Below are 25,517 nucleotides of genomic sequence, written 5' to 3' on the forward strand. Positions count from 1 at the left end.
TTGAGTTTTGACCTTTGCCACAGGCTAGTGGTATGTGATTGGAAATCCCATGCTGAGCAACCAGCAGGCCAGCTCCCCTGTCAGGCACCTGATTTCAAAGGTGAACAGTGAGTGAACAACCAAGACGTTCGGTAGGCTAGGTGTATTAAATGCATTTCGTTTAGCACGTTTTCAATTTATGGTGTATTTATTGGGACAGATCCCTTCTTCTGCAGAGTAGCCCCTGTAGATGTAATTAGCTGACTGGACAGTCCTGATTGACAATATGCAGCACACTTGACCGCTGTGAGGGCACAGTGGTAGGAGATTAGGAACTGGACTTCCAGCAGGCTAGGAAAAGACTGCTCCCTCCTCCTTCCCCATCCTAGAGTTGTTCCTCCCAGACTTTTGAAAGAGAAAGAAAAACTTGATACTGTAGAGTGAGAAAATAGAGTGGGGAGGGGAAGGATGAAAAGGAACTGGTGTTAACAAAACGGACTTCCCTGAGTCCCGAGTTGGGAAGTCTGGACCGGAGCGACAGCAGAGGGGTAGCGGGAGGATTAAAATCCACTTTGAACACTTGACAGAGATTACTTTTGGGAGCCAGCCAAGGCTGGAGAGCCAACGACCGCTCCCTTGCTTGCTCTGCTGACTTGGCACTGCAGGCGGGGCAGCGGGGCTCTCGCTGCAAGTGGGTGCGGTGGACTCGGATGGGGTGCACCTGGGAGACGCGGGAAGGCGGAGCCAAGGGAGAGACTGCTCCGCAACAACCCCGGGACCTTGCTGGAAGCCGGAAGCTGGCGGAGTACCAAGGACTCAGGCCGCTCCGTGGCAGGGAGAGGAGCCGTTCCCCACTTGTGGCCTCGGATCCCCGGCCACTGTGCCAGGGCCATGGGCGATCCGCTTCGCCGGCCGCGCGTCGTTCCGGGGTCCTGGCTGGAGCTGCTGCTGCTCCTACTCCAGCTCCTGAGCGCTCCAGCTCCGCGTCGCGCCTACCTGAGGCTCTTGGATTACCCGGTCCCCATCTGCTGGCAGCAGGTGAGGTCCGAATGCGTCCCAGAGTCCCCGCCACAGTGAGGTGGCTACGGGGGCAAAGGCCAGGCGAGGCCGGCAGCCTGGGACTAGGGCCAACAGGGTTGGGAATCTGAAAGTCTGCGCTGGAATCTCAGAGGGGGTTGGAAACCTGGCACAAAGATCGCTGCGCTCCGAAGTTCACTGGGAGCGACGGGTGTTGCAGTGTGGCCCCAGAAGAGGGATTCGAAGGGGAAAAGTCTCCCGTCACACTAGGCATCGCTAGGCAATGGGAGTTTCTTAGCTCCATTATAATCTTAGGCACCATTGTCATATCCGTGGTGCTCAGTGACCAAAGTGTCATTATAAAGTTCATGACCACGATTACTTTAAAAGAATGTGGTCAAGATTAAATGACGTCAGTGAATATTAGCTGCTATCAAAAATCATCCAGAATTAAATTGTATGTGAACTGTACTTCCATACAACAAATTATCTTTAAAAAATTGATTTTAATTATTCAAAAAGAAATTCATTAACTTTGTTAGCTATGGTGGATGTTGTGATTATCTTAATATTTATTCATACATACTTAAGTATTTACATACATACATACATACTTAAGTATTTGCAGATAGATTACATGATATCTGGGATTCACTTTAAAATACTTGAATATAAAGAGCTGTTAGAGATAAAACAAAAATTGTTGAAGTTAGGTGATGGACAGTGTCTTTTATACATTTGCTCTGTTTTTGTGAAAGCTTATTTTTTTCCAAAATATGAAGTTTTTAAATAGCCATTTAATATTTTTGTCAAAAAGATTAGAGTTTCGGGGCTGGGGCTGGGGCTCAGAGCAGTCGCCTTGCACTTGTGAGGCACTGGGTTCGATCCTCAGCACCACATAAAATAAATAAAATAAAGGTATTGTGTCCATCTAAAACTAGAAAAATGTTTTTTTAAAAAAGATTAGAGTTCCAAATTGATAATTTTTATTATAATGAGTAGCTGTAAGAGAAAATTTCTTAGCAAATACTTTTGAGAAACAATACTTGCTTCAGTATAAGGATATTTTAACAATGAGTGGCAAACTTGAACTATGGAGAGAACATTCAGACTGTTTGGAAATAATCACTGTTACATGATTTTGTATATAGAAATGTTATGGCTCCCTATAAAATTCTCATATCTGAATGATTTTTTTTTTAAACATGATCATCTGCATTGTCATGAACATACTCCTCTGGTTTCTGAAAGGTACTTAACATAAAGCCATTCACAGCAGGTAGCTGATAAATAATGTTCTTGTCTTCCGTTTTTGTTTTTGTTTTGTTTTGGTTTTTTGTGGGGTATTTTTCCTTTTTTTTTTTTTTTTGGTACCAGGGATTGAACCCAGGGGCGATACTCCTGCCTCAGCATGCCAAGCACCTGGGATTACAGGCCTGTGCCACACACCCACCTTGTCTTGCTATTTTTGAAGAATGGGACTTGATTTTTTTTCCATAGTTGCCTTTCATCCTTTCTCCTCCTCCTCCTCCTCCTCCTTTTCCTTCTTTTTCTATTCCTGGGGTCAAACCCAAGGCCTAATGCATTTCAAGCACATATTTTACCATTAAACTATATCCCCAGCCCCCCAAATGGGAAGTTTAATGTAAAGAGATTAGGGATGACTATTGGGGAGGAATTTCTTGGACACAAGGAGATCTGCCTTATTATACAAAGACAATCCTTAGTGCATTTTTTTTTTACATTATTCTGTATAGAAATTAAATAATGAGGGAATTGTTTGTTTAGTGAATACACTATTTCCACCCCCCCCAATTGCTTTCATTTGTTTATGTAATTTTTCAACTATTTTTATTTGTTTGGGGCAATATCATAGATAAACCTCTATGGCACAACTCTCATCCCAGATGTCTGTCATGTTCAAATCCACCAGGTCCTGGTGAAGCCAGATTTAAAGATAGGTAGTTAGTGTAGATAGGTAAATCGGGTCTAATATCAAGTCCAATAAAGAAAATGGAGTTTGATCTGAGCCCAGGAAACCAGAAGGACACCTGGGAAATTCGGTCCTAAAGAACTGTTAATAAAGCAGCTCCCAGCAAAACAGGGAGATGTTAATCAAACCACCCTAGGCCCTTCCTGCCCAGATCACTCCTCCCTGCCCCATAGGTCCACCTGTTTCCCACCTTTTGGCCTTCCCACCTTCATCCCCCATCACACGGAGGACAGAGGGAAATAAAGGACAGGAATGTGGGAGAAAACCTTAGCTATAAAAGAGGAAAGACCTCCTCTGGAAAGGATTCCACCTTTCAGGTCCCCTTCTTCCTAGGGGGTTGGGGGTGTCCTTTCTGCTGTCCTTTAATAAAGCCCCCCACTTTCCACTCTTCACTTGCCCTAGTGTGCTTCCCTGGCATTATACTTCAGCATTGGGGGAAGCAAGGACTCCGCCGTTACACTGGACCCTGTGTCTTTCTCCTTGGGGGATACTCTCTCATCTCCTGGAGCACATGCCCCTGCAATTTCCTAAGTATATGAGCAATATAGATATATAATATGGGATATAGATGAGATACGTATTTTTAAGTCTTTGCATGTCTGAAAATATCTTTAGTGTACCCTTCATCTTTTTTGGGGGGGCTAATGTGGCTAGAAATTTTAAAAATCTAAGTTAAGAATTCTGTTCCTTCAGAATTGCTTTGTTGCCTTCAGCAAACAATAGAGATCTAAGATATCCTATTCTGTTTCCTGGCTCTTCATATCACACCTAGCCCTTTTTCTTTTTCCTCTGGAAACTTTAGGATCCTCTTTTTATTTCTGCTCTTTCAATGGCTTCATGATATTGATAATTTCTTTAATTTTATTATTTTTACCTGTAACTGAGAAACTGATGTGACTCCATTTTTGGAAATAAATAAATAACAGCAGCTTCTATCTCAAGGCCTGTCCTAAGGAAGGAGGCGTGACCCTTGTCCTTGGAAAAACCCACAGAGCCTTTCTAGGCACATACCCACCCTGCTGAGTTGTTTGTCTGCAAATAACAGGAGAGATCTGCAGTGCCAGGTGTCCCTGACTCAGTTAGGTTAGGTGAGGACCCATAGCAACCACCAATCAGCATGAGACAGGGAAAATACCTGGGATGCCTGTAGTTTATGGTGGTTGATACCATGTCGGGAAACCATGTCGTTTAGCACGTACACCCCTCATGGTTTAAACCAATCAGTTCAAAGGAATCCCCCTCTTGTACTAACCAATCACTCCTACCCAACTTGTATCAGCCAGTGAATGTGCTAATCAATGTTAAGAGTTGTTGTTTTGTAAGGGTAAAAGAAATTGAAGTTAAAGTGTAAAAGTTAAAGTATAAAAGACCGGGCATTGTAAAGTTTCTAAGCTCCAAGGCCTGAGTTAAAATGTAAAGGACCAGGTATTGTTAAGTTCCTAGGCTACATGTAAAACCTGAAATTCCTGTAGCTGTTAAGACAATACTCGAACTGCCCAGTAAATATTCCCCCTGACCATCTGGTTGTTTAACAACCCAGGACCCTGTGCGATCTTGCATGTAGGCATCGCAGGGCCTGAACCAATCAGTTTGAATGTGTACCCCGCTTTAGAACTGACCTATCACCCCAGCCTGACCTATTCCCGCCAATGAATGAACTAATCATGTCTCAGAATTATTGTTTGATTTTCCCGTGGTGTATGATGATTTGTTAAAGGAGACTGTGATGTATGTAAAATCCCCGCCCTCCCCAAAAAAGTGTACTTAAGCAGTGCTCAGCCCCTGCTCGGGGCTCTGGGCTGCTTTCTCTTCTTGAGTGGGCACGGAGCCCCAACATGCTGGATCAATAAATTCCCTTCTGCCAATTGCATGAGTGGTCTCTTGGTGGTCTCTCCCTCTGACGCTTCGCCTGTGCCCTACAGTTTGACTTTCCCGTGGTGTGAAATGATTTGCTGTGTGATGTTGTGACACATAGAGTATCCCCCCAAAACCTATAAAATCTCACTGAACAAAGGACCCAGACTCACTCCCTGTGACCGCTGTGTCGGAAACTGTTGTGAGTCCAGGCTCAAGCTTGCAATAAAGACTCTTGTGTGATTGCATCGGATTTGACTCCTGGAGGTCTATTAGGGTCCCACGAATCTGGTATTACATAACCTCTTTTGGGAAATCCAGTTAATCATATTTTGTATTTCCTAAATTGATTCTCTGATCTTCATGTTTATCTTCTATTTCTATCTGCATTTGCTCTGCTGAAGCCAGAATTAGACAGGCAGTCAGTATAGAGTCAGGCCCATTTTGAGTGAGTTTTGGAGACTGGCCTGCAGGACTGAAATGTTAATTCCTTCAGAGCCCTTCCTCCACCCTTATCAAGAACCTGCCCCTGCTCCAACGTGTTGCTAAGATAACCTGTCCCAGGAATTGCCCCTCCCTACAGGGAGCTATAAAGTTGTTAATGTGTTCTGGGCTGCACCATCCTGCCCTTCCCCCTTCAGCCCACCTGTTTCCCACCTTTTGGCCATCCCACTTTCCTGGCCATCCTAGTCACATTGTAGGAAGGAGAAAGATGAGAGGAAGAGGGAAAGAAAACAAAGGAAGCCTAGGGCATATAAAAAGGGTGGAACACCTCACTTCTTGGAATACCAGGATATCAGCCATGTCCCCCTACTCCCTCCCAAGAGAAGTCTATGTTACCCCTTTTTAAATAAACCCTCCTTTATATGCTTGCCTCAGCGTGCTTCAAACTTCAACATTTGAGGGAGCAGAACTTGTCACCCGTAACCAGCGGTATCACTACCTTCAAAGAAATCTCTCTAATTTTATAGCCCAACACTCCTTGTGATTTTTTTTTTCAGTGCTGGAGGTGGAAGCCAGAGCCTCACACATGCTAGACAAGTGCTCTACACTGAGCCGCAGCCCCTGAATTTTTTTTGTTTTCCAGGATCATTTTCATTCTCTGATTATTCATCTTGTCTTTGTCTTATGAACGCAGTGTCTTCTCCTTTCATTTGTTTGTTTTCATTTTATTCTGTTCCAAGCATTATCTTCTTTCCTCCAGGAGCATTTTTTAAAATAAAATTTTTTTTAGTTGTAGTTGGACACAATATCTTCATTTTATTTATTTATTTGCTTACTTATTTATTTACTTATGTGGTGCTGAGGATCGAATCCAGCGCCTTGCACATGCTAGGCAAGAGCTCTACCACTGAGCCACAGCCACAACCCCTCCAGGAGCATTTTTTAAATTCTGTTTTGATCTATTTTTCATTCAGGAAACCCATCTCAATTATTGGGTCCTCCTTGAGAATATTTTAAGAAGAAACACTAAAAAGCTTGTGGAGTGCTCCTGTGCACTTGGGGTTAAGGACAGGGGACATCATTGTGTGGGAGGTCAGGCTGATGATGGGCCTGGCCTGTTGGATGGCTGTCATGTGTTGGAATCTGGAGGTGTTTCCTCTGGGCCTGACTGCCAGCAGTCTGAGCTCAGGATGTAACTGTTTACGTGACGTGACGTGACGAGTCCTCGCTTCCCTGAATGCTGAAGTATAACACCAGAGAAGCAGGCCTGGGCAAGTGTGGAGTGGAAAGTGAAAGGCTTTATTAAAGGATAGCAGAAAAGACAACCACCCCCCAACCCCCCACCCCGCCTGCCCCCCAAGAAGGGGAAGGATAGGCAGAATCCTGAAAGAGAAGGTCTTCTCCCTTTTATACCTAACGTCTTCTTTTGTCTTCCCACATTCCTGACCTTTATTTCCCTCTCTCCTCTGTGTGATGGGGGATGTAGGTGGGAAGGCTAAAAGGTGGGAAACTGGTGGACCTTTGGGGAGGGAAGGAATGATCTGAGCAGGAAGGGCCTAGGGTGGTTTGATTAGCATCTCTCTGTTTTGCTGGGAGCTGCTCTATTAACAGGCCTTGGGGACATTAATATTTCAGTTTCCCACGTGTTGTTCTGGTTTTCCCGGGGCTCACATCCTGACTTCATTTTCTTTATTGGACTCCATATTAGATCCGAGTTACCTATCTACGCTACCTACCTATCTTTAAATCTGGCTTCAAGGACAGGTTCCTACATTCCCCAGGGGGACCTGCACTCCATTCTGCAGCCTTCAGACATGAGTTCCTCTGTTGCCCAAGCTATTTACCCCCTTCTCCTTCTGTTTTGACTTTTAAAATTGTTCACATCTTTTGCCCACTGAGGTTGCCTCTTTGTCCTTCAGAATTTGGAAAAATTTTCCCTTTCCTATAATTTTTATATGGTGGGAGGAAAAGGAAAAGAAAATATTCAACCTAGTCCGTGACCTTTAATGGAACACGTGGAGGTCACTCCTCAGGAGAATGGTTTCATTTACTGAGCCCTGGGTTGGATCCCAAGCCCCCCACATTTCTAGTAAGTTTATAGGGACTTAGAGGATTTCCCATAACTGATCTGCTTCAGGACTCATGATTTGGCTTTTACCGCTCCCAAAGTTTGGAAGCTTCCAGAGATTTGGGGACTTTTTCACTAGGGTGCCCCAAGGCAAACCTCTCAGTGTCTTTTAAAGTTGTAAAGTTCCCAGCTTCTAACAGTTACTCATAAAATCTCCACTTTCATTTTGCCATCTATCATGCCCCTTCCCCTTGGTTGGCCAGGATGAAAGAAAGGTGGGAAAAAGACCCCCCAGAGAGATCCCCAAATGTGGAAAGGGAGAGCTGTGTAAGTTTTATCCCCAAAAATGAGCTTGGGAAGGTGTCTGGAGTCTAGCAGTGCATAGGTTAAGTTCTTTCTGCTGTAATTACCACCTTCTTTCTTTCCACAGGGGCTAAACTGCAGAGTCAAGAACAGTAAGTCCTCTTTTTTTGTCCTCTTGTTACTTTGTTAATACTGTGATTGGCTTGTGCTATTTCTGGCGGCAGATCTGCAGCCCCTCTACAAGTTCAGGCTGTGGTGGTCTCAGGCCACGCCCCAGGTGTGGGCACCTGTGCTTCCTATGGAGAACATTCACATGCAGAAGTTGGGCGTGAGAAACCCTGCTGTCATCTGGATTTTGAAAGTATTCTCTGATGTGCTGCCCTAGGGTACCTTTAAGACAATTTGGTCTGCCATGACTTTCACTGTAAATAAAGTAAGATGGCTGTGGTCTATGGTGTTAGTTGATTTGGTTTGGTTTTGGTTTTTGGTACTGGGAATTGGACCCAGGGGCATTTACCATTGAGCTACATCCCAGTACAGTTTTTTTTTTTTTTTTTTTGAGATAGGGTCTTACTAAGTTGTTATGCTTGGCCTGGAACTAGTGATCCTCCTGTTTCAGACTCCTGAGTTGCTGGGATTAGAGGAGTGCACCATGATGCCTGGTTTTGTTTTGTTTTTTTGGTGCTGGGCATGGAACCCAAGGCCTCACATAAGCTGGTCAAGCCCTCTACCACTGAGCCACATCCCCAGCTGCTTGGCTTGGTTTCATTCAAGGAAGAGGCACATACTTCTTGTGTCTGTGCTGATTAGGGACCCCGACATGTAAAAATCAGCTCTAACCACTGCCTATGATCCTGTGCCCCATTTCCAACTCCTGCTTCTACTCAAAACCTATCTTCCCAAATTGCCCTTTAGACTCAGAGCTTTGTGGTTACCCCAGATCAGAAAGAGTAGGACCCCAGGGGGGGTCGCAAGCTGGAAGGTCACAGGCCCTGAACCATTCAGGAACTAGCTCTCTGGGCCTCCTGGGGATAGGAAGGGTGCCATCTCTGATTGTTGCTTCTCCCTGGCTACCAGGTACCTGCCTGGATGACAGCTGGATCCATCCTCAGAACCTAACTCCAAACTATCCAAAACATGTCCAGATCCAACTGCGCCTTGCCAGAACCCAGCAGGGAGACCTGGTCCCTGTGGTGCACATCGAATGGACACTGCAGACAGATGGTGAGTGGGCATGTCAGCCAGGCCCTGGGGTCCCACCACGTCCAAGTGAATCCACAGCTAGACATCACCTCCCATTCAGACTCAGAATTAGGCTCTGGTCCTGTGCTCAGACATGAAGGCTGCAATTCAGTGCTGGAAGGACCCATCAATCGTTCTGCCAATACCTTTTCACTGTCTTAGAGGTAAGCCCACAGCAAAATCACACTATCCTTCATGGAAGACTTTACTTTGCCTAAAATTTTATTACCCTGAAAGAAAATAAAGGCAAGTAGTTAATTTCATGAACAATTCCAGATGTTTACAATTGGAATATTTATATCTGGAAAAATGATAGCACATTTGCCCGTGTTTTTTCCCTTAACTTAGAGGCCAACACAGATTTGGGAAGCTATTAACAAGCCAGCCCAGAGTGAACAGGCACCAGATTGGTTCCCTCTGAGTCCCCAGCCCACAGGCTCGCTGCTCCTTCTCTGCAAGAATTGTGGAGATGGCTGCTGTGAGACGCAAGTTTGCACAGCTCCTGCTGCTGGTCTGGTGTAAAGTGCCACTTGTCCTCACCTAGCTGGGTGGCAGCTGTCTGAAAGGTGGTAGGCTGAGGCAGAGAGTGAGCTGCAAGGAACAGGAAGTGGGGGGTTAGGCGAGATGGGCAGGTTTTCCTTTAGGAGTGAGCAAGCCTAGCAGATAGGGAAGTGGCACACCCAGTGGTTTATGCAGCTGCATCTGTTTGTCTCCTCTCCTCCCTCCGACTTCAGCTGGCCTCTTCTCCCCCAAGGGTGCAAAGTTGTCTGTCCTGCAGCTAAACACCAATGAACATTTGTGTGTCGAGTTTGAGTTTCTGTCCAAACTTAAACGTTACAAGCAGGTAAGAAGACAGCTCCTGAGTGGATTGCGTTCTTCTGAGGTACCAGTACAGATTTGTCCCCAGATTTGGATGAGACGGTGCTAACAGGATGGGGGTGGGGGTCTGAGGAATTCAAGATGGCTGCCTCCAGGGGGGATGTGGTATCTGCTGTGAGCCATACTAGGAGACAGATCCTGATGTGCCCATCCCTGCTTTTTTTCTCCAACTTTACCCAGTTATTCATTGTTTTTATTTGTTTGATTCTATTTTATTTTGATTTTGGGGTCAGAACCCAGGGCCTTATGCATCCTAAGCACACTCCCTACCACTGAGCTGCCCCAGCCCCTTAGCTATTCATTCCTAAAGGAAGTTGAATTAGAAGACCACTTCTACAGTCCTACTGTTCCTGGAAGCTTGGTCCTTGACCCTAATGCCAATTCATGTCAATTTAATAATGAAGACATGGTTTTGAGAAAAGGAAAGAGAAGGTTTATTGCTTTGCTAGCAAAGGAGAAACACAGGAGACTCATTCTGGGTTCTGCCCGAGGGGAAAACAGAGGGCTTTGGAAGAAGCTTTTCAAAGACTGCATTTCAGATGTGCCTGGCAGGATCTCCCAGGTGTTCCCTGAGGTGTGTTGAAATTCACTTGTTAATTTGGGACATAGTCACTTCCTAGATCTTCCAGTGACATCTCCTTCCTGTGGAGGACTGATAACTCAAGGTAACCTTTCCTTTGCAGGTAGGTTAGGGAAGGGGAGAGGGGAAAAGAGGAAAAGAAAAACATGTCCCTTTTAAAATAAGCAGCAAGGGCTATATTTAAAAGGTGAAGTGGGCTTTTGTTACACCATCTCCTGGGTCTGTAACTTGAACTGATCCTGGGCCTGCCTCCAAGAGGAAAAACTACCTGGACCAAAGACCTGCTGTGGGTGGGGTGCAAGCAGATGAGTCTTAACAGTTTGGTCTGGTTTTGCTTTTCACAGCTGGAGGATAAAATGTTGGTCTTGTGTAGTTAGTTGAAAGCAGTGACTCCCAAAGCTGTTCCCTGGACCATCAGCAACCCTTGGGAACTTGTTAGAAATGCGTGTTCTCTGGCCCCATCCCAGACTTCCTGAACAAAAATCTCTGAGGGTGAGGCCCAGCTGTTGGTGTTTAAGGACCCTCTGTATGACCTGATATAGGTGCTAGTTTGAAAAACTACTGGTTTAAATTTGCAGATGATTGCTTTAAAACAAATTAGATCTGCCAAAGACATAAGCACTGAAGGCAGAGCCCCCCTCAATGTTAAGTGAGGACCCCAAACTTGGCTGCTATGTAGAGGGCAAGGACCTGGTGCCTTGATCTACTTAGAAGCAAAGGACCCCCCAGCCCCCTCCACCAGGTCATTAGAATGGGGTTTACTCTGGAGGCTGAGGTGGAGCATCACCTAGGCCGGGAGTGTGAGGGCAACCTGGGCAATGCAGCAAGGCCCTATCTCTCAAAATTTTTTTTAAAAAAGGAGTTGGATTCTATATCTGTACTATCTGGAAGGTAGCTCAGTACAAATGTATCTCACTGCAGACCCAGGGTGAGAGGGATCTCTAGCTCTCCCTCTGCTCTTATGTGCTTCAGAACATTCTCCACAGAGACCCCCCACTATGCCTTGTAAGAGGAAGAGTCAGTGAACAGTATATAGCTGCCTCTTGTGTTCCAGGTCCAATAGCCTCAAGCCCTCCAGCTCAGGTCACTTACGCCCATTGTTCGGGAATTCCAGAGAGCTGATGGGAGGGGGAGGGCTGCTTCCACTGTCCACCAGATGTTCTGCAGGGGCTTTTGTTTTGTTCTGTTTTGTTTGGGTGCCAGGGGTGGAACCCAGGGCTTTGTGCTTGCTGAGCTCTGAGCTCCTGCTCTACCACTGAGCCACACCCCAGCCTCTGCCCTCCTCCTCTGCATTTGACAATGCTCTCTACTGATGAGGCCAGCCGAGGTTTCTTAAAACAGGCAGGAAAGACCAGAGAAAAACAGAGGAAGACACTGTGCCTCCAGTTTCAGATTCTGCTGTGGTGGTTGTTTTATTCCTACTTCTGACTGGTTTGGGGAGAAGGTAGGGATGGGATCCTGTGGGCCCAGATGGACGACAGGTGTGTGTGACCCACCCAACCTCCCCTCCTCCCTTCTCTTCAGTGGCGTTTCGCCTTCAGCCACTTTGTGGTAGAACCCGGCCAGGAGTACGAGGTGACTGTTCACCACCTGCCCAAGCCCATCCCTGACGGGGACCCAAACCACCTGTCCAAGAAGCTCCTTGTGCCAGGTAAGAGCCTCCTCCTAAGCCATTTCCTCCATCATTCAACTCTGGGATGAGAAGCTGGCAGCAGGGGCAGACAGCAGCCTCCCTGCTGAGTTCAACCAGGGCTTATCGCCAGCATGTGGTACCCACAGAAAGAATAGGCGCCCGGGTCTGGGAGCTCCTCAGCGTGAGGCTCAGCCTCCACCCCTTGAAGGCAGCCCCTTCTTAATTGGCCAACACTGGATATGGGCCCAGGATCCCAGGAGTGTGATGGGAATAAGAGCCCTTCCCTCTATCCAGAGAACTAGCTCGAGCCCAGAAAATGTCAGGAAGATAAGTCACGCTGGGAAGAGCGGTGGATCCTGCTCTCAGCCTAGTTCCAGTCACATTCTTCATTCCCGCCCCCCCCCCAACACACACCCTGTCTGCATTTGTCCCACCCATCTCCATTATCCCACTTTCTTCTCTCCCCTCACTGACCCATCCTGCCTGGGATCACTGCCAAGTCTATCTTCTAAAGCATACTGGACACCTTCTATCTATGTCACCTTCTATACCTCTGTCCTCCCCTGAATCTCAGCCATTTCCTACATTTCTTGTTCAAAGCCAGGTACATCTAGAACCTCAGCCCGCTGAGGACAAGGTCTGAGTCTTCCACACTTCTGTACTGTCCAGAACCTCATAAATTGCCTGGTCAGGAAATGCTTGGGTTTTTTTAATGCTAAGGATCTAAGCCAGGGCCCTGGGTGTGCTAGGCAAGCACAGCCCACCGCACTCCTCCCCCAGCCCAGAAAATGCTTGAAAGTGGTGATGACCCTCTTTTTACAAACACACACACATACCCCAGTGAATCAATGATAGTCACTGTTTTCTGACATTGTTCTCATACATGCTCTTGGTTTGCTCTTAGTGGGCTTTTCTTCTTCAGTGTCATCTCCAGAGGGCAGGGACTTTGTCTTACCTACCACAGTGTGTATGTTCAGTGCCCAGTGCCCAGGATAGTGCAGGGCTTGTAGTAGACGCAATAGGTCTTTGTTGAATGAGTAAATCTCCCCACCCCGCCTCCTGTTCCTAAAGTAGACTGACTCATCCTGTCCCTCTAAGGTAGTTCAAACTTGCCACGTGTCTTTTTAAGCCAAAGTAAAAGCATTACAATCAAGGAGATTGGAGAAGACGATGCTTTAGTCAGCTTTTTTGCTGCTATAGGACCTGACAAGAATAATTTAGAGGAAGAAAATTTTATTTTTGGACTCACAGTTTCAGTGTACTGTCCATAGGTGACTGCCTGTTCCTCAGGGCCTGAGATAAAGCAGGACATCATGGCAGAAGAGTGTGGCAAAATAAAGCAGCTAAACACACAGTGCCCAGGAAGCAGAGCTCTTCTCATGACAAAATATAAACTGCAAAGGCACGTCCTCAGCGCCCCATGTTCCCAGTGCTCCACCTCCTCCAGCCACAACCTGCTTTTGCTTCCCACCCAGTTAATCCCTTTGGGGGGGATTGATTCACTGATTGGGTTAAGGCTCTCATAGCCCAACAGTTTACCTCTAAATCTTCTTGCATTGTCTCACACATGACTTTTAGAGGACACCTCATATCTAAACCATAACAAGGGACCAAGAATATCACTGTTGGGCAGTGATCCTCAGTGTGATCTATGGACCAGCAGCATCAACAGATTGTCTGGGAACTTGTTAGAAATGCAGATTCTCGGCACCCACACAGATCTGCTGAATGAGGAACTAGTGATGATGATAGCCACAAAAGCTTGAGAATCTTCTGTGGGGACCAAAGTACTTCTTAGCCTATAAAAAGGCAGAGGCATCTGTGGGCCAGGAAGCTCCGGGTGGGGAGAGAAAGAACTAGAAGGAGCAAGACTGTGGCTACCCAAAGTGAGCTCAGGAGGCATATACTAGAATCAGGAAGGTTCTCTGAGAGAGAAGGGCTGAGATGGACAGGTCACTGCCAATACACTGGATCTTTGGCCAGTGGCAGCAGTCCAGTCCTGGAGCTTGCTATAAAGGGACCGTCTTTGAACAGTCTTCCCAAGGAACATGATTTTGGCTGCTGTTGCCCAGAGTCTGGAAGAGAAGACTTCCTGAGGCAGAGGCTTAATTGTTTCTCTTTCTGGGTTGGCAGATTGTGAGGACTTCAGGATGAAGATAACCACACCATGTGTGAGCTCAGGTAACTGGCTGGCCTGGGAGAACTGTACCCAATGCAGACACATGCACGTGCACACACATGGGCGTGCACACCCCTTCTCACTCCCAGCCCACATCTGCGCCCCTGACAGGCAGCCTGTGGGACCCCAACATCACCGTGGAAACCCTGGAGGCCCACCAGCTGCGGGTGAGCTTCACGCTGTGGAACGAATCCTCCCATTACCAGATCCTGCTCAACAGTTTTCCACACATGGAGGACCACAGCTGCTTCGAGCACATACAGCAGATACCTGCGGTAATGGTCACCCCTCTGACATAGCTCCAGAGCCCAACACTGCCAAGTCAGGAGTGGCCTGGGCGCCCAGCGAGCTGTAGAGTTGGTCTTTCTTTCCATCTTTTAGCTGATGAAATAGAGTCAATTCTGCCCTGCCCACCACCCCCTGTCCTTTTTGTTCTTCTTTCCCCCATTCTCCCCTTATTCTCTATTTTGCTGTTTTTATTCTATTTGATTCCAAAAAGGATTTATGTGTGTGTGTGTGTGTACACTGGGGATTAAACCCAGAGGCATTTCACCACTGAGCCACATCCCCAGCCCTTTTTGATTTTGAGACAGGGTCTTGCTAAGTTGCTTAGGTCCTTGCTAAGTTGTTGAGGCTGGCCCCGAACTTGAAGACCTCCTGCTTCCTGTGTTGCTGGGACTACCTCAGTGGCTGGGTGTGAGCCACTGAGCCTGACTCCAAAAAGGATTGAAGATTAAAAAAGAAGAAGAAATGTGGGGATTAAGACAAAGGGGTCCTACAGATAAGAAATAAGATGAAGCCAGGTTAGTGCAGAAAAGATGTGCTGTGTGGTCTGTCCCCCTCTGGGTGTGAACACAGATGTGTCCTATAGTCCCCAGCAGCCACGCGGGGGGGAAATACGAGTTACTACTGTGTTTATCAGTTGACAGCAAACCACTCGCCCTGCAGAATGGTCGATTTTTCTGGAATAGAAATCTGAAAAGCGTTTCCCCCTCTGGCCTTCCTGAGAAGTGCATTTGGTCCATGAGGGTGATGTCCCCAAGCTTCTTGGGGATGTGATGCAACAAGTTCATATCCAACTGGCCTTTTCCGTCCTCCTCTCTGCAGCCCAAACAAGAGGAATTCCACCAGCGAGCCAACCTCACTCTCCCGCTACACAGCTCTAACTGGTGCTGTCGCCACCGAGTACAGGTGGGTGGGCATGATGCACACAGGTGTGGGAGAGTGTGCACAGGTGGGCCTTCCTGCCAGGGGGCGAGGTAAGCAAGGGCAGCTGTGGGCCTGCGCTGCATCGGGCCCCAGCACCGTTCTGCCTGTAATGCCCTGGCAGGGAAGGCACCAGCCTGCCTTTCAGCTGCCCTGTTCTCCCAACCCCACCTGGGCAGGGGACCTTTGACCCATTGCACAGATAGGAGATCTGGTTCAGCAGCCCCTGGAAAGATCTTTGGGTTTCTTGATAGAGTGTTTTAACGTTGCCTAGGCTGGACTCAAAGTCCTGGGCTCAGATGATCCTCCTGCCTCAGACTCCTGAGTAGCTGGGGCTACACACAAGCGCCAACACGCCCAGCTCAACAGCCACATGGAGATCTGGCCTAGCCACCCAGGGTCCATTACTTGCAAATGGCCCGTGCTGTTGAGAAAGCATGGGGATGGGTGTATGTTGCCACCTCTCAGAGGCCCTCTTCCAGTTCTTCCTCTTCTCTCCCAGGTCCAGCCCTTCTTCAACAGCTGCCTTAATGACTGCCTTAGACACACCATGACCATCCCCTGCCCAGACGTTCCAGAGACTTCAGGTAGGAGGGACACCTCTGCCCTGGGTTGTGTCTGTCTGGGGTGAGTTTGGGTGAAGGTCATCCCCTGGAGCTGAGTCCTGACCTGGTCCTAGGTGTGGCGGAGAGGTGGGGAGGGTGACTTAATTTGAGGACACTCTCCTGAGCTTCACTCCCCACAGCCCTTCATAAGCTGTGTGGCCTTGGGCAGAGTTTGTGGCTTCCTTGTCCTTAACTTCCTTGACTGGAAGATGGGGTTGTTACTAGCACACAGTTACAGTTAGGCACCAATAAAATGGAAGTGCTTTACTTCTTACAAATTGCAAGTCACAGTATGGTGAAGTTGAGACTCCCCACCCCAGGCTCACAGATGAGGAAACTGAGGCAGAGATGTTAAATAGCTTGTTCCAGATCACATGCTAAGGTGGTGGAGAGCCCCAGCTTCCTACCTGAGCCAGTTGCCTACTTCTCCTTCAGAAGCCATGGGTCCCCAACTCCCACAAAGCCATCACCACATGCCAACTGCACAACAGCAGACATGGCACAGGCTGGAAGAGACCTGGCCTCCCGGGTGGGAGGTGAGGCACCTCTTCTTAGACCAACAACTGAGGGTGCTTCGTGTAGGTGGCTGCATTAAGTTTGACCCATATCCAAAGTACTGGGTATAGGGTTAGGGTTAGGCCCTCCGTGGACATGAGTGATGGGTTTTATAATTACTGCTAATAATTAAGAACACTCTTTTCTCTTTTTTCTTTTGTTCTAATTGCAGTCACAATTGCAGGTAAGCTCAGACCCTTTCCCACATTCCCCAGGGGTCAGAGGAGTTCCTGACTGAGCCTTGTACCCAGCCAGGCAGACAAGGCTGAACCTGAGGCTCAATGTGTCCTGGTGCAGGCCAGAGAGGACAGAGCCAGGGACTGGGGAATGGCGCTGGGACCCCTGCCTGTCACTCACGCTGTTCTGCTCACCACAGATTATAAATCCCTGTGGGTGTTTGGCTGCATCTCTGTTGTGCTGGTGGGCTTCGTCTTCTTCCTGAAGACCAAATGCACAACTTGGAGGCAACATGGTAAGTGTCAGAGACTCTGGGACTGGCGGGGGGGGCTTCCCCTTTGATCCTCACTTCTCCCCTCTGTCCTTCCTTCTCCTTCCAGCATCAGCCTTACCCCTAGACCTTCTCTGTAAGTCTGTGCTCACAGGGTGCCCTTCAATCCAGCTCTGTAATCTCAGTCTCAGTAACTATAGTTGCCTCTCTTAAACCACAGTGGTCAGGAACCTAGAATGAGGTGTCTGGCTGAACCTGGACGCAAAGACCAGCTTCACCACTATCTGGGAAGATCACTTAATTCTCTGTGCCTCAGGTTCCTCTTTTATAAAATGACAATGATAATGATACCCACATCATCAGGCTATTAAAAGGACTAAGTGGAATAATGCACACAAATTCTTAGCCCAGAACCTGGCACATGATATTTGCTTAAGAGCTATTAGCCAGTTATATCATTATTAAAAATAGTATTATTGAAAAATCAATGGGTTTGAAGAAACTAGAGAAAATTCCCCTGCATCAGGATTGATCCACCAGGCAGATGGAACAGCTGAACAACCCCATCCTGTGGCCCTCAGACTTGTGTGTACATGGTCAGGGAGAATAACACGGCACGGCAGCATGTGATAGAGAAATCTCAGTCTCTGGACCCTGAACCCACAACTGTAGACCCTGCTGTACTCACCAGCTTTGCAGTTATAGGCAAGTTACTTAACACATTTTTGGTTCCATTTTCTTTTCTATAGAATGAGATAGTAATGCCTCTCCCAGGGCTTTGTTGGGATTAAATGAGATACCAAGAAAGGTACCTGCTGGTGGGCATCAGTACATAGCAGTTCCTTCTCCCTGTGCACTCCTCTGTTGGTCAAATGCCAGTCAAGGAGAACATGTGTCACAGGTTAGGAGACTCAGTTTTTCCCTGCCCCACTGTGACTCTAGGCTGTTTCTTCTGTCATTTGGGAAGTTGTTTCACACTTGTGAGGCAAGCTCCCTACCACTGAGCTACACCCCAGCCCCTTGGTTTGGTTTTAATTTAAGGAGGAGACACATACTTCTGAACTATACCACCAGCTGCTATGGCATTTGTGACTTTCCTGAATTGCCGTCTATCCCAGGAAAATCCTCAGTAGTTATCAGAGTGTCTTCTGGTAGTTCTGAGGTGAATCCCTAAGAGTGAGGATTAAAATTAAAGTCTAAATTTCTAGCTTGGGAACTGAAGTGTAGCTCAATGGTAGAGTGCTTTCCTAGCTATGCAAGGCTAGGAAAAATAAATAAATAAATAAACAAACTCTGATAGATGCATGGGTTACATCAGATGTACGCTGTGGTTTCTGAGTCCCTTCAAGAGACCCACATTTTGGACCCATCTTCCACCACTCCACATAGAGGGCTTTTCAGGCCACCCAAAAAGAAAGTTCTGGTATACCGTGTTTTCAATCAGACAAGGAAAGGATGTTGAATCTATTGCATTATGTGAAAAAAAAAAAAAAGGTCCTTCCCTGAGCAGACACCTCTATTCCATAGCCAAGTCTTTGTGCCCCTTTTTTCCAATTAAAATGTTTAAAGGATCAACTTAAGGGCAGATAGGATTGTGAGAGAGAGAGACACCAAGCTGATTTTTTTCAGGCATCCCAAATAAGCAACATTTGGCTTATCCCCAATGGCTTATCCTCAATGGCCTAAGAAATGGTTGCATTTATTAGGCTAGGGAGTCAATCTCTGCACTGGGTCCAGGTCCTTCACAGACTGGCCAGCAGGGTCTCCACCTGGAGCCTGGGTGTGAGGATCAAGCATGTGGCCTTGCTTCTCTTGTTTTCCCTAGATGTCGCTGCCGATGAACTGACCCTCCCAATCCCTGATCCCTGGGAAAGTCTGGCGCATCTGAGGAGCTCACCATCCACTCTACGTGACCGTGCTCCTAAAGGTCACCGTTTCTACTAGCTCCCCTAGCCCACTTGACCCTCCTGGCTCACCCAGCTCACTACCTGGCCCACCACTTCAAATCTTCAGCTTAATTTTGCTGGACATACTATTTTTGGTTCACATCCATTTTCTTCCAGAGCTTGGTATGTATTACTTCAGGACCTCCTAGCTTTTAGGATCAATGTCCCTGAACTTGGATGAAAAATCAGTCAAGATCCAGATTGGTTTACCTCTAAATGGTACACTGGTTTACCTCTAAATTGGTTTACCTCTAAATTTATATCTAAATGCCACCTGCACCTCAGGGCATTATTTTCCAGGATATGCAAAAAAAAAATATGCAAAAAAATTGTTTTGCTCTATTCATGGTCTTTTTATATCTTTTCTCCATGGTCAACCTTGTTTTCTACATTACATATTTTGTCTTCATTTTCTGAAACTCTGTCTTCCAAGTGATGTAGCCTGTTTTTGATGCTTTCCAACAAATTTTTAATTTGGTTTATTGGTTCCTTCATTTAAAGGATTTCTGATTGATTCTTCTTCAGAATCTCTATCTCCGTATTGAAATGATCTTTCACTTCTTGTATTTTCTCTCTATTTTCATTTCTTACATCATCTTTTACCTCAGAGATCAGTTTAACCATGAACTTTCTAAGTTTCATCTCCAACATTTCCTCCACTGTGGTGTCAATGGGGTGTGTTGTTGAGGTTCAACATATTGGCTTAGGAACTGACTTCCTTAACAAAACTCCTAAATCACAAGAAATAAAATTTAAAAATCATCCCTGGCATCAAACAAAAAAGCTTCTTCCCAGCAAAGGAAACAAGAGTGTAATAAGAGAGCCTATGGAATGGGAGAAAATCTGCCACCTGTACCTCCGGGCATTATTTTCTAGGATATGCAAAAAAAAAAAAAAAAAACATCAAGAAATTTAACACCAAAAAACAAAAAAACTCCATCAAGAAATGGACAAAGGAACTAAACAGACACTTCACAATGACCTGTGAAATATGAATGATCAACAAATATATGAAAAAGTGTTCATCTCTAGCAATTAGAGAAATGCAAATTAAAATGGAAGTGATTTCATCCCACTCCAGTCAGAATGGCCATTATCAAGAATACAAGCAACAATAAATGTTGACAAGGATGTGGAAGAAAAAGGATACACTCATACATTGTTGATGGGACTGCAACTTAGTACAACCACCCTGGAAAGTGGTATAGAGATTCCTCAAAAACTAGAAATGGAACCACCATATAACCCAGCTATCCCAATCCTCAGTATATATTTCAATGGATTTAAAATAAGCACACTACAGTGTTGCAGCCATATCAATATTTATAGCAGCACAATTCACAATAGCTAAGCTATAGAACCAACCTAGGTGCACTTCAACAGAAGAATGGATAAAGACATTTTGGCCTATATACACAAATGAAATATTACTCAGCCATAAAGAATGGCTTTATGACATTTGCCAGTTAACAGATGGATCTGGAGACTATCATGCTAAATGAAATAAGCCAGTTCCTAAAAACCACAGGTCAAATGTTTTCACTAATATGTGGAAGCTAAACCACAATAAAGGGGTGGGGGAAGAAGAGAAGTTCAGTAGATTAAACAAAGGGGAAATGAAGGAAAAGGAGTGGGGATAGGAATAGGAAAAACAGAATGTATCTAACATAATTTTCCTATATATACATATGAAAATATCTAAGTGAATCCCACCATTATGCCCATCCGCAAGAATGAGGTCCTAATTAGAATAAGATATATTCCATGCTTATATAATTTTATCAAAATGGAGTCTACTGTCATGTATAACTGAAAAGAACCAATAAAAAATGCTGAGAAAACAAATTAATAAAGTTCTCTGTTTCTGATCAGCCCCTGTGGTGCTGAAATGTCCCTCAACCTCCTGGAAAAACAGGTCATCTCAGAAGTAGGGGTCATGACCTTGGTGGGCAACCAGAAGCAGGAAGTGGTAAACAACTCCAAGTCATCATCCTGCCTGACATTGGTGATGCATGCTTATAATCCCAGCTACTCAGGAGGCTGAGGGAGGATGAACCCACCACCCAGCTGTGGTGTGACCGTTGGAAGCCCGCTGGGGACCTTTTCACAGCGGCCATGAACATGATCCTGCCAGACTTCAAGAAGCCAGCCTGCTTTGGCACCTACATCATCTGCTACTTCACTGGCATCAGCAGTGAGAACGATGTCCCTGACCTCTTCAACATCACCTCCAGGTACCCTCTTATGGACAAGCTAGAGGAGGTTTACTTCCAGATCCAGGACCTGGAGATGTTTGAACCTGGCCGGATGCACCGCCTCCAGGAGCTCACAGGGGAAAATTACCTGCAGAGCCCCAGTGGCTGGCAGCTCAAGGAGGCCGTGGATAAGTTCCGGGAATGGCAGACCCAGTGCCCTGACTGGTTTGAACGTGAGAACCTTTGCTTCACTGATGACCAGAACCTCCCATCCCTGGACGAAGAAGTGTTTGAGGAGCCACTGCTGCCGCCAGGGAGCGGGATTGTCAGGCAGAAGCCCCTGGTGCGGGAACCTGCCTCCGAGGGCTGCCTGATGGTAGATTTATGCATGGGTGAGGAAGGAAGGGGAATGTCGAGGGTGGTACCCCAATTGCAGCCCCAGGGGGAGGCCATCCAAACTGTGGTGCTCCCCAGAGAGCAGGTCCCTGCTGCTTGTGCAGTGGAGCTGGTTCCTCTTGCTGACAGCAGCAAGGCCAGCCGGCTGACCTTGGTGGAGGAGGGCGAGGCCTGCCCCCTGCTGGAGGATCGTGGCCTCCAGAGAAAGAACATCCTCTTCCTCCCCATGGACCCTGAGGACTCGCCTCTCTGCAGCACTCCAGTGGCTTCACCTGGCCACCTCCCCAATGGTGTGAGGGAGCAGCTGGAGGGCTTGATGCTCTCACTTCTGCAGCAGAGTCTGAATAGCCAGGCCCAGGGTGCATGGGAAGATGCTGCCCTGGTCCTCAAGGACCCCTCCATACCCTGTGAGGAGGAGCAGCGGCAGTCCGTGCAGTCGGACCAAGGCTACATCTCCAGGAGCTCCCCACAGCCCCCTGATGGGCTTGGGGAAATGGAGGAGGAGGAGGAGGAAGAAAAGGACCTAGGGAAGTCAGCTGAGCAGCTGCCTCCTGAGCTTCTGCAGGACCTGAGGAGCCTCCAGCAGCAGCTTTTCTTCCAAGATCTCCAAAAGAACTCTGGCTGGGACAGTGTGGAGTCAGAGAGGTCTGCTACAGAATAGCAGGCCGCTTCCTAGGGCCTCCCATGTCCTCCCATGCCTTGAGAGGGTATGCGTGTGCATGTGGGTGTTTATGTATGTGTGTGTGTGTGTGTGTGTGTGTGTGTGTGAAGCATCTGCCTTTAAAATGTAGGTGTCTTATCAAGCATGGTGGCATGTCCCTGTGGTCCTAACTACTTGGGAGGCTGAGATGGGAGGATCAGTTGAGCCTAGAAATTCAGGATCAACCTGTGTAACAGCAAGATCCTGTCTCAAAAATAAATTAAGGAGAATAAAATGTAGACATCCTGATTCTGATCCCAGTACCCCTCCTTAACTTTTCTTTATGTGACCATCTTGTGTCCCCATAAGAAGTCACAACCCATTCCCAGGAACTTGTGGATGAGTCATTCATTGATTCATTCAGCATTTATTTGGCACCTACTGTGTGCCAGGCATTTGGGATACAAAAGTATATTGCACATGCCGCGGCCTTGGCCACCAAGGAGCTTAACATCTAGTGAGAACCAAAAATTAGCAAGCGTGGAATGGGGATGAAGGAACAAGGTATAAAGACTGAAGAGAGGCCTGGCAGGGCCCTGGCCCAGGGAGAAGCTGGTTTGGGGGAATGTCACAGTCCCAGGGAAGGGAGCAGCCTGGGGGGTGAGTGCTGGTGGGGGGGGGCAGGAGAGATGTGGATGGGGAGGAAGCCAGAGCTCGGGGTGGAGAGAACCTTGTAGGCCAGGCTGGGAGCTGGGACAGCAGCCCAGAGGCCTGCTGGGGACGCCTTTCATGAAAGGTGAGCTGGTGCCCTGCAGGGGAGGGGACTGTGTGCCAGACATGCCTGGAAGTCACCTCAGATCAGTTTTAAAAGCAGACAGGATAGAGCGTGTGATGTGAAACCTAACAGCATTCAGCAGGGAGAAGAGTCTGGAATCCTGAGCTCACTGACTGGCCACCTGTCAGTGGGAGGGCTGTGGCCCAGCATTCCTCAGGGCTGCCTGCCTGGACCCTGGGCTGAAGCCCTGAGCTCAGGAAGCACTGGGCAGGGGGGTGCAGAGTGAGGTGCGGTGTGGGGCGGGGAGGGAAGGCAGTGGAGATCTAGGCAGGCCCTTTGGGGACAGGGAACGTGTGCTGCTGTGTACCTGAAGGTCTGAGGTTCAAGACAGCATTTGAGGAGAGATTCAGGCCCCAGTTTGAAGGCAGTTTTCCTCAAGCGCCTTCTTGGGGTAGACGGGAGCTGAAGAACACACAGGGATGCCTCCGATCCTGGCCTCGAGTGCTGTCCACTCTGGGCATCAGACCTTCATGTCTTCCCAGCTTCAGCACGGAGAGGACTCTGATAGGACAAGAAGCCAACATCACAAGGCATATGTGCCTGGGCCTGTGTGTGCATGAAAGAGATTCAATAAAATGTTAACTCTGCCAAGAATTCCCACTAGTTATTTTGAGTCACATGTTATTATAGGCCTAGAAATTCCTAGTTGAACTGTTCTTTCTTGCAAATAGAGTTTGCCTAGCAGCAGCACAATGAATTCCAAAGTATGCCCCATACTCAGTTCAACGGCCTCAAAGGACCAGGTGAAGGAGATGAGCCCCTTCCAGCCACCAGCCTTTCAGGCTCCACCTCTCCTCTCTAGCAATCCTGGTAGTGAGCATTATTGCGCCCAGAGGCCAATTAACTTTCCTGTGACATTTCCCCATTTTCCGATAAATACAAACTAGATGTCTAGAGTGCAGGACACCATAGCGACTTTGCTCTTAAAAAGGCTTTGTTCAGTCACTTAAACATCATCTGGCAGTCTGAAACCAGGGCTCTGCCTGACAGCAAATTGGCCCAAAGCTACTTCATTGCTGGTTCCCTGAAGCAAACTTTCCATCTTGATCGTAAACCTTGAAGTTCTAGCTGTTCTCAGAAGCCATGTCAATTAATGTCCTCAGTTGTCATTGTCCCATGCATACCCTTTATCTCCATGGTGACTGATTTTTTTTTCTCTGACACTTTTTAAATACAAATTCTTTTAATAAAATGTATCAATGACAACTTCATGTTCAAATATAATGTTAAAAATTATGCAAGAGCATTTTATTATAATTACCAAGAAAAATTTGAGACTGCCAGTCTCTCTGCAGAAATGCTACGCACAGCTGCAAAATGATTGAAGGCTGGTATAATTATGAATCTTAGGTAAGTAGAAAAGCCATCTTGAGCCACAATTTCTTTATTTTCAAACAGCTTCCCTGTGTGTACAACATTATCTTCAATCCACTGCTCAAAATCAACTGGCTCGTTATATGTGCTCTTTTCAATCTTCAAGGTCCACACTAAGTAACTTTGGATTATAAACTTTTCAATCTTTATGTATTTGTAAAACAGAAAACTGGGAAAATCCTGTGATGGTCCAATATGTTTCTGGATTCCGAAATAATAATATTTTCCATCATTTGATGTAGCCCCTTCAGAGCTCCAACAGAGATCAATTTTCTCATCTTCAAGTGTTTAGCCTCCCCTCTTCTGGCCAACTGCCCTGCCAACCTACTCGCCTGGGCCTGGGTAGCTCCAGGCACATGGGCCATCCTGCTCTTTCCCCAATATCTTTATCGAGCTATAATTCACATATCACACAAGTTACAATTGACCCTTCACAACTCAGTGACTTTTAGTATATTAAGAGTTTGGCCACCATCAGCACAATCAATTTTAGAAGATTTTTATTACCCAAAATAAAACCCAGCATCCCTGGGTTTTGGAGTGATGCTGGAACCCAAGGTCTCCATTCATGCCAGGCCAATGCTCTACCACTCAATGACATCCTCAGCCCTAGGTCTTAAAAAGGCTTTGTTCAGTCACTTAAACATCATCTGGCAGTCTGAGCTGAGATCCCTGGAAGCAAATATAACAAATTTTTCTTGGTTTCTGCTTAATTTTTAAATAGGGCACAAGAGTGAAGATGATGTAGTTAGGATGCAGTGGGTGGTTTTGATTCTGTAGTGTGTAGACGTTGAAGTTGGGGTCTTCCCATCCTAAGTAAATCAGGAGACTTTGAGGCCCTGTCCTGCCCTAGTACTTCCTGAGATGGCCTGCCAGCTGAGGGCCACCAGACACATGAGCTCTAAGCTAGGTAGGAGATCTAGAGTCCAAGAGAACTGCAGGCCAGGCTCTTGAGTCTAGGTGTGCTGGGAGGTGGCAGTTACCACAGTCTGTTGCTCTTCAGCTGAGTGACCAATTAGGCCATCTTCCTCAGGCCTAGGTCACTCATCTCTAAGTTGGGCATGGTAGGAGTTCCCACCTCACCAGGTCTTGTGAGGAGTCTATGAAATCCACGAGAGGCTCTGAGGTGTCCCACACCCAGGAAGC

General features: G+C 46.9%; 1 protein-coding gene across 1 annotated transcript; it reads left to right on the forward strand.

The window, feature by feature from the left end:
* The first annotated feature begins 532 nt into the window (after window positions 1–532).
* On the forward strand, window positions 533–22,815 carry LOC124103298 (interleukin-17 receptor A-like). The gene is given in 15 exon segments (XM_058584185.1): window positions 533–1,017; window positions 7,786–7,810; window positions 8,736–8,882; window positions 9,635–9,744; window positions 11,884–12,010; window positions 14,126–14,173; window positions 14,283–14,446; window positions 15,279–15,362; window positions 15,880–15,964; window positions 16,342–16,560; window positions 16,710–16,721; window positions 16,914–17,009; window positions 17,095–17,140; window positions 20,786–20,990; window positions 20,993–22,815. Coding segments are annotated over 15 exon segments (2,706 nt in total). The 5' UTR covers window positions 533–870; the 3' UTR covers window positions 22,184–22,815.
* The last annotated feature ends 2,702 nt before the right edge of the window (window positions 22,816–25,517 follow it).

This window comes from Marmota monax, unplaced genomic scaffold, assembly GCF_021218885.2.
Source record: "Marmota monax isolate L192 unplaced genomic scaffold, Marmota_monax_Labrador192_F-V1.1 WCK01_AAM20220418_F8-fsc00163, whole genome shotgun sequence".
Taxonomy (NCBI): Eukaryota; Metazoa; Chordata; class Mammalia; order Rodentia; family Sciuridae; genus Marmota; species Marmota monax.